Raw genomic sequence first — 9,101 nt, 5'->3', positions numbered from 1 at the left:
CAGGACGGTGCCAGCCCAGCGCTGCTGCAGCCGCTTCCCCTGCCTGTCCCTGCCTGAAGCTCGGGCAACGCTCCAGCTGCACCCGAGGGCTCCTCAGCCCATAACCATGCGCTTGCTGGTCCCCACGCCCTGCGCACAGGAGTAGTGCTGGCGCGGCCCGTGTGCCCGGGGGTGCTGACCTGCCTCCTCCCCTCTACTCGCGGCAGGAGTGATCGGTTTGCAGCTCATCAATGGGAAGAACGAGTCAGCCCACATCAGTGACGCTGTGGCGGTGGTGGCCCAGGCCGTGCACGACTTGTTTGAGAAGGAGAATATCACAGACCCGCCACGGGGCTGCGTGGGCAACACCAACATCTGGAAGACAGGACCCCTTTTCAAGAGGTATTTGGGAAAGGGTCCTGCTGGAGGGAGCAGACAGCCTGCTGGGGGAGAACTGGAAAAGATGGAGCATGCAGGAAAGATGCAGGAGGACAAGATGGTAGCCTTGTTCAGAGTATCTGACGCTAAAGCTTTGGGGCGTGTGGCACAGGACTGCATGATTCGGATGTGAGGGCTGCATCTGTCCTAGAACACTAGTCAAGTCACTGGCCCCCAGTTTGTCCAGGCTGTTTAGGCACAATCCTGGTGCCTGGCACCAATTCAGTACAAGCCAGCCCATGCTCTCCTGGGCAATGCTTGGGCAGTTGGGATCAGTGTGGGCAGGGAACGACTCTAGAAGGAAGAGATCTGGGGGCCATAATCTCCTCCAGTCTGGATCTTAATTCCATGGGTGGAAGAGGAGAGAAAGGGTGTTTTCTGCCAAATCAGAGTAAGGGGATATTTCTGCCAAATTGGAGCTCAGCGCTGCACACATGTTTCTTGCTGAGTATTTCAGGGCTGCAGCATGGGTCAGCATGCTGCAAGCCAGACGCAGGGGCAAGAGATCTCCATGCACGGGACAGGCTACCCTCTGCAGCAGCAAATACTGGTGCTGTGTTTTTGGGTGGTGGGGTCTCAGCAGATCAGAGCATGCGTGTGTTGGATCTTGCTGCCATGGGCAGTGTGATAGGCAGGTGCTGCATGCACTTCCCAGAACCCAGCCTTTGTGCTGCGTGGGGTTTTGTGCTGCATCACTGCAGATTCTGTAGCCACAAGGGCCTCTTCTGCAGGCTGGATCCTGGTAAAGTGGCTGTTCCCTTTGCAGCGTGGCTCCCTGTGTGGGAGGGCTGCTCCCCGTAGCGTGCAACCTGGCACCAGGGCGTTGCTTTTGGCAGTGGGATCTTGTGCTAGGGGTTGCTTGCTGCAGACAAGGCCATGGTGTCTGTGGGATGCCCTTTCTGTAGCTCTGTTGAGCATGGGACCTGCAAAGCCTGAAGGTTATTTTAGAAAAATTTCCGGCATCCTCTGCAGCGACACAATCTTTGGCATGAGCTATTCGAAGTTGTTCTCTATGGTGCACTGCAGGTGGCTCGGGCAATTCTTCTGTGTGTTCACTATTGTCTTTCCAGGGTTTGGGGGAGCTGGTTGTCCCCTTGGTGATGTATGTGCATGCCTGGGACACTGCCCAGGCTGTGATGGGCTGGTGCCAGACAGAAGCATCACAAGCGGTGGTGTGGACACAGCTCCCAAGGGACCCCCAGAGGAAGGTGTCCTTGGGTGCTGTGGGACAGATCATTCCTTGAAGGAATGGGACTGATCTGGTGGAAAACAAGGGGCAATGACAACAGATATGGCAGTGCAACATTTGCAACACTGACTTCATCCACCGGTAGGGGATGACCACAGACTATAGGTAGCCTTGACTGGACTTCTATAGAGTAGTGGACATATGGCAGGCAACTGAGAGAAAACATTTGCCTTTCTGTTGCCTTCTTAGGTGTCCCAGTGGCCACAGCAGGTTTTCTAGGTTGGCCCCACTGTGTTTCTCTCCATAGGGTGTTGATGTCCTCCAAGTACTCAGAGGGCGTCACCGGGCGGGTGGAGTTCAATGAGGATGGAGACAGGAAGTTTGCCAACTATAGCATCATGAACCTGCAGAATCGGAAACTGGTCCAAGTTGGGATTTACAATGGCAGCCATGTACGTACGGGCCCGGACAGGTTGGGTAGGAGGGGTGTGTGTCCTGGGGTGTCTACCTATGGCCTCATGTCTACCTCCTTCCTCTGCGATTGATCACAGGTCTTAACCAATGACCGGAAGATTATTTGGCCAGGGGGAGAAACTGAGAAACCTCAAGGCTATCAGATGTCGACCAAGTTGAAGGTAACAGCAAATGGCATTAGGGGGTGGCAGTTCTCCTCAGCTCTCTGCGTGCAGGGCTGTGACTTTATCAGCCTCCTACTTCCACTGCTGTCTCTGCAGCTGTCAGCAGCATCTGCAAACCCAGGGCATCTGCTGTCTCTGAGAGGTTTTAGCAGAACAACCTAAGTTGTTCTAAGAAGTACCTAAAAGTACCTAAGAAGGTACTGGAGAGTGTTCAGAGCTAAAGCACAACTTCTAGCTGAAGACAAACTAGATAGGGTGTCAGGCATCCTTTGGAAAGAGACGGCTGGAAAGGGGATATGAGAGAGAACAGCAGAGAAAGGATGGAAGGATAAGGTGTTCACCATTCCTCATGGCTTGGGAGCCAGAGGACAGCCAGCACAATATTTCCTATACAAGAATGGGCTCCTTTGGCCAAGGCATAGTTCAGTTCTGGAGCCTGCTGCTGCTAGACAGTGCAGAGGCCAGAAGGAAACAGGTTCAACAGGAGATTAAACAAGCTAGTGGAGAGTGAGTGGACTAGTAGCTGCAATGCTGGGCTCAGGAAATCCCTGAAGAGCTGATGGCCAGAAGCTGGAGGTGACACTGGGTGAAGGTCCCTCCACTCTTGCTTTGCTTCTCATGCCTTTCCCTTAAATGTAGCCCAGCAGCCACTTTAGTGACTGGATCCTGGACAGGCTGGTCTTGCCAGTACAACCAGTCATTTGTCCTACCGTCCAGGCAAGTGAGCCCTTATTCCTGCAGCGGTAGTGCAGGTGTGTTGGGATGCTACTTTACTGAAAAGGTCCAGGATAGGACTGAAATATCTGCATTAGCTTGAGGCAGTGTGACAGACTCTAGAGCACTATTCAGGGCACTAACCTGGGCTATGCAGTGGCTCCCCGCAGCCTGCTGTTAGGGAGAGGGATGTGAAAGGCTTTGAGACCAAGGTGGAAGTGCCACATGAAGGAGGATGCTGATATGGCTGTTCCCCATCTTGGGGGCAGGGAAAGCAAATGTTCCCCGTGCCCAAGCAGGTCCTGCTGTGCTGAGATGGCAGCTGAGGAGGGCTCTGTGGTATTTGGCCATGCTTGCATGGAGAGGGCAGCCCAGCTCCCCACCCAGGGAAACACAGCTCTGGAAAGGAATGGAGACAAGTCGGTGTTTGTGCTTCGCCTCACAGATTGTGACGATTCACCAAGAGCCCTTTGTGTATGTGAAGCCCACACAAGCAGATGGGACATGCAGGGAAGAATTCACCATCAATGGAGATCCTGTAAAAAAGGTCTTTTGCACTGGACCCAACGAAACCATCCCAGGTAACTCTGGTGGTGAGCACAGTGGCTCCTCCAGCTCACCCAGCTGATGAAGACTCCCGTCCCAAGAAGGGGTCCCCAGGGAGGGTGCTTAGTCACACAGGAGGCTCAGAGGATGAGGAGCAGAAATGTGACAGCACGTTCAGCCCCTAAACACCCCCGTCAGCTCAGCCCTACAGTAATGCTGTGCAGTAACTGGGCACTGGGATTCAGGTTTTTGACCCCAATGGATGACTTTCACACTGTCTCTCTTCTGGGTGGGCTCCAGGGCCGTTCTGGGGGATCCCATGTTTCCATCTCCTGACATGCTCCAATTCTCTTTGCTTGATCTCAAGCAGAAGCGAGAACCCCAAGGCACATTAGCACCTGCTGCATTGGTGCTACCACCATCAGTTTCAAACCATTTTATTACCAAAAACCTGTTTCAGGATTAGGAGTGAGCACCTGGTGGGGAGTGTGAGCTGCTTAGCAATGCCAGGCTTGCCCAAATCCACCTGAAGCCCATCCCCTTGGCTCATCACACTTTCCTGTGCACAGCTGCCCCCCAGCCCCACATTGTGTCCTGGGCTGTGTTCAACCTGATGTGTTCAACCTGGTGGGTTCATGTTAGCACTCCTCCAGCACAGCCTGCATGTACCAAGCCCCCTCCGTCCCCTGCAGTGGGTCGGTAGCACCAACTCTCAGCCCACCTCACTGGGACATAGCAAATGAATGAGGCCCCTTTGCCCCCACCTTGCCAGCACCCATAGGTGATGAGGCAGTGGGCGAGGGTGGTCAAGGGGGATGGCCCTACCTGAATAACATGATTACATCTCATATGAAACCAGGCTGCTCTTGCTGGGCGCAGCCATGCATCCTGCATGGGGTCACTGGCCAAGGGGTGCCTCCAGTTTTCCCCACCATTTTCTCCCACCCGCAGGCCGCCCCACCGTGGCACTGTGCTGCTATGGCTTCTGCATCGACCTGCTCATCCGGCTGGCAGGGGTGATGAACTTCACCTACGAGGTTCACCTGGTGGCTGATGGTAAATTTGGTACCCAAGAGCGGGTGAGTCTGAGCAGCCTGTGATATCTCTTTGCCTGTTTCGTGTGTTGAAACACCCCCAGGCCCTTCCGGGGGGCAGGGGTGGGGAGGAGGGCAGTGCAGGGCATCTGCCACGTGTGCAGGGGTCCTGGCTGGAGGGCAAGTGTCAGGGCTGATCCTGCGCGGGCTCTCTGGCAGGTTAACAACAGCAACAAGAAGGAGTGGAACGGGATGATGGGGGAGCTGCTGAGCGGCCAGGCGGACATGATTGTGGCTCCTCTCACCATCAACAACGAGCGGGCACAGTACATCGAGTTCTCCAAGCCCTTCAAGTACCAGGGCCTCACCATCCTTGTGAAGAAGGTACGGGCTGAGCTGGGATGTTTTGTAGAACAGGAGAGGTGCCTCCTGCTCCCCAGCTTGCAGACACGTGCCATGCCTGCACCATGCCCAACTGCCCCAGCTGCTGCCCGCTGCTCACCCCAGGGCCGCCACGGCAAATCCCAGCCTTTGCTGTGGGATGCCAGCCTCCAGGTTGTTGGTTTTAATGCTGGGTCTTGTCTCAGCCACCCTGAGCCTTCCTGTGTGGCAGAGCAGGAGGAGCTCAGAGCAGGACGGGGCCCTTGTGAGTCCAGCGGGGCGGGCAGGGTGCAGGCGTGATGGGTGCCAGCGCTGTTCACCTCTCTCCTGTGTGCTAGGAAATCCCCCGCAGCACCTTGGACTCGTTCATGCAGCCCTTCCAGAGCACACTTTGGCTGCTGGTGGGGCTGTCTGTGCATGTGGTGGCAGTGATGTTGTACCTCTTAGACCGATTCAGGTGAGTGCGCTTTGGGTCATCCAAGGACTGGAGGGGACAGGGAGGTGCTCCTGGGAACCGTCCCCTCCAGTCCCCACAGTGTCTTGCCCAGGCACAGCCCTGCAGCCCTTCAGGAGGCTCTCACAGGAGCTACACTCTCTGCCCCACCAGCTCTGGGCTCCCGGCCTCTCTGGCTGCTGCTAAGCTGAGAGATACGGATATGGGGTACCCAGTACCTGGAAATGTGGGAACATACCCTCAGACAAGGTGCCATGCTGATGCCTGACCAAGGGGACCATCAGCTCCTGTCCCCACCTCAGCCCCGTGCCCAGAGGCTTTTGCAGTGAGCCCGTGTTGCGGTGGGAGAGGCTCGAGCTGGCTAGGGTCAGAGGAACTTTCTGGCCCAGGGAGAAGCGTGATGGCACCAGTACCAGTGTGAGCCGGGCAGAGCTGCAGATCAGCAGAGGGGCCATGCAAGGCAGTGGGACATGAGGGGTGAAGAGCTGTTTGGGGCATAGGCACAGTCTGCAGGGATGAGTGATGTAGGGCTGCATCAGGACATTTAGGGCACAGCGGAGAGCCCTGGGAAGCAGGACAAGGGGTATGAGAAGAGCTCTCTGTCTTGTTTTCCAGCCCGTTTGGCCGATTCAAAGTGAACAGCGAGGAGGAGGAGGAAGATGCCCTGACCCTCTCCTCAGCCATGTGGTTCTCCTGGGGAGTCCTGTTGAACTCCGGCATCGGAGAAGGTGTGTCACAGCACACAGTGGGACTGCTCTGCCCTGTGTCCCCATCGCTGAGCTGTGCGGGGACACCAGGCTGGGGGAGAAGCCCATGCCCTCTTCCAATGCCTCACTCTGTGGCAGGGCTCATGCCCTGGGGGGACCTCATCTTCTGAGCCTTCCCTGGAGCAGGCTGGTAGGAAATACGGTGATGCTGGGGGTGGCACACTTGTGTGGACCATCCTGCCACCCCTCACCATCAGTGATGGGAAACAGGTTTTTCCTGGGGCTGTTTCTCCTGTCCAGGGTTACCCATCCACTCAGGGTGAGACACATCATGCCCTGGAAGGAGCTGGGTTTTTCCTGGTTTGGGCAACGCAGAAGCTCCTCGCACAGTTGTCAGCAGAGCAGATAGAGGGTGCACATCTGCAGCTGCCACAGGTCTCATGTGGGATGGACGCAGCTTTGGCGACCAAGTCAAGCCCTTGTCGTGCCAGTCTGATCTCGCCTCTCTCCCTCCAGGTGCTCCCCGGAGTTTCTCTGCCCGTATTCTTGGCATGGTGTGGGCTGGCTTTGCTATGATCATTGTGGCTTCATACACTGCCAACCTGGCAGCCTTCCTGGTGTTAGACCGGCCTGAGGAGAGAATCACGGGCATTAACGACCCCCGGGTAATGACCCCTCATTTGCTTTCCCCTCTCCTGTCCTGCACCCAGAGATGCAGGATACACCTCCAGGGGGTATCTCCTGGCTCATATAATGTGGCTTGGAGTACTCAGAGCCCTGCTTTAACGTGGCTGCTCTGTGCCAGGGGGTCGAGCCTTGGGTAGCTCTGCCTGGGGCAGTTGCTGGTGGGTCTGAGCCCCTGCGTTGGGTGGGAATGGACAGACATGAGGAGGGATCAGAAGGAAAAAAACTTGTCCAGAAATAGCACGTACCCAGGCAAAGTGCCTGCCAGTTCCTGGAGAGCCTGCACTAACCAACGAGGAAACGATTCATTATGGATGAGTTATAACTAATGAAATTGTCCCTGCGGTGCAGTCAATACTCTCAGCAGACACCAGCATGCCTCAAACCCATTTCCTGTTCTGGCAAGGACACAGCCACAGCTTATCAGCCCAGGCATGCAGGAATGTACCCCACAGCAGCGCTGACCCACAGCATCCCACACCCTACTGCGTCCCCTGCCCATGGCACTGCCAGCCCCATGGCATCCACAGGCCTCCCGCATCCTCAGTGCCACGATATCCATGTCCCATAGCATCCCCTGCCCCACCACCACGGTTCCAGAGCATCCGCTGCCCCATGGCATCTTCAGCTGTGCTGAGGACATCAAGATCTTCTCCGGGAAACAGGTCCCTGAAGGAGATGGGAAATTAGGAAACACAGCTTTGGAGTGAGCCAGTTTGGTTGTTGAAGGACAGAGTAAATAGGAGCCCTGCCCTTGCCTTTCAGCTGCGCAACCCCTCTGATAAGTTCATCTACGCCACGGTGAAGCAGAGCTCAGTGGACATCTACTTCCGACGGCAGGTGGAGCTGAGCACCATGTACCGGCACATGGAGAAGCACAACTACGAGAGCGCGGCTGAAGCCATCCAGGCAGTGAGGGACAAGTGAGTGGGGCCAGCACCCTGCCTGGCCATGCTGGGGGGCTGCAGTTCAGTGGAGCCAGCAGGGCTGATGCAAACCTGGAGGGAGCCGTGGTCAAAGCACGGTTTGATGGGTCTTGCCCCGTTGGTGCTGGGTGGGATCTTCCTAGTCCTAGTGCGTACCAGGTCTCTGGATGGAGACCACAAGGTCTGTGTGGGGAAAGGCACAGCCAGAGCCCTGGCTCTGGCCACGGCCTCCCTTTCTGGCCTCTGCGCTTGCTTCTGTGCAAGGCTGGGTGGCTTCAAATCCCATGTAAACCCCTCACACTCCTCCTCCAAAGTTTTGCCAAGCCTTTTGCTTCCCAGCAGCACAGACCCTGCTGGGAGGTGGGTGATGCGAGTCAGTGCTTAAATTAGGGCTGAGAGCACCCTCACTGCTCCCACAATGGCTGCAGACCAGCTGGGCTGCCCAACCTTACCTGTCTGTCCTCTCTCTGTGTCCAGCAAGCTCCACGCCTTCATCTGGGACTCGGCGGTGCTGGAGTTCGAAGCCTCCCAGAAGTGTGACCTGGTGACAACAGGGGAGCTTTTCTTCCGCTCCGGCTTCGGGATCGGGATGCGCAAGGACAGCCCATGGAAGCAGAACGTCTCCCTGGCCATCCTCAAGTCCGTACACAGCTCTTGGCATGGGGATTGCCCTGAATGCTGCATGTGTTAGCACGCAAGTGCCAGGCACTGCCACTCTGCCCCGCAAGCACTCGGCAGGGGCAGGGGCTCTGGGGGCTGCCATGTCACCCCTGAGGAAGGGGATGTGCCTGAGACCAGAGTGGGCACCCACAGCCCCAGCTCTGGCTCACAGGGCTGGGGAAGCGGCGTGGAGCTGGTGGGAGGGCAGAGCAGAGCAGGGCAGGGAGCAGGAGCCGTGCTCGGCCGCAGGAGCACAGGCAAGGCTGGCAGAGAGCAGCCCTGGGGCCACCCAGCAGCAGGTCCTTGTGAGCGGGGCGCAGGCTGCCTGGGGTGCTGCCATTTCCCCACCTCTCCCTGCGAGCTCAGCCCGGCCAACAGCCTTGCACTGCCCTGGCCTGATCTTCCAGGGGTTTTTCTTTCAAGTCTGGCCGTTCCTGTTAGGCAGAGATAGGTCAGGACCCCTGCTGAGTCCAACTAAGGCTTTTACACCAGCGTTAGCCTGCGGCGTGGGGTGCCACGAGTCAGTCTGATATTCTGGGTTGAGAGGGATTTCCTTGCATTGGGTCAGAAACGTCACACTCGTTGCAGACAGAGGAATGTGGTGATGGCTGCTGGGAAGCTGCAAGTGGAGGGAGGGGAAAATGTGAGATTAATTTTACGGAGAGACCAGGGTCCTGCCCAAGATGTGGAGGTGAAAGGCCTGAGAGAGAGGATGGGAGGGGTGTGGAAGACAGAGGCAGGACCCAGAACC

The 9,101-nt window shown here is 56.8% G+C and overlaps 1 protein-coding gene across 1 annotated transcript in view; it reads left to right on the top strand.

Moving 5' to 3' along the window:
- The window catches only part of GRIN1 (glutamate receptor, ionotropic, N-methyl D-aspartate 1), a gene marked incomplete at both ends in the record, with an annotated part of 22,677 nt that extends 14,344 nt beyond the window's left edge, over positions 1-8,333 (top strand). Inside the window, 11 exons of the mRNA XM_010294640.1 lie at positions 207-381; positions 1,914-2,058; positions 2,158-2,241; positions 3,404-3,539; positions 4,456-4,583; positions 4,758-4,922; positions 5,258-5,376; positions 5,989-6,101; positions 6,597-6,745; positions 7,530-7,687; positions 8,168-8,333. Of these exons, the coding sequence (XP_010292942.1) occupies positions 207-381; positions 1,914-2,058; positions 2,158-2,241; positions 3,404-3,539; positions 4,456-4,583; positions 4,758-4,922; positions 5,258-5,376; positions 5,989-6,101; positions 6,597-6,745; positions 7,530-7,687; positions 8,168-8,333 (1,538 nt within the window). The remainder of the gene's footprint in view (positions 1-206; positions 382-1,913; positions 2,059-2,157; positions 2,242-3,403; positions 3,540-4,455; positions 4,584-4,757; positions 4,923-5,257; positions 5,377-5,988; positions 6,102-6,596; positions 6,746-7,529; positions 7,688-8,167) is intronic.
- Between the last annotated feature and the right edge of the window lie 768 nt (positions 8,334-9,101).

Source organism: Phaethon lepturus, unplaced genomic scaffold, assembly GCF_000687285.1.
Source record: "Phaethon lepturus isolate BGI_N335 unplaced genomic scaffold, ASM68728v1 scaffold49589, whole genome shotgun sequence".
Taxonomy (NCBI): Eukaryota; Metazoa; Chordata; class Aves; order Phaethontiformes; family Phaethontidae; genus Phaethon; species Phaethon lepturus.
Note: the sequence above shows the minus strand (reverse complement) of the source record. Positions and strands in the feature narration are given on the sequence as shown.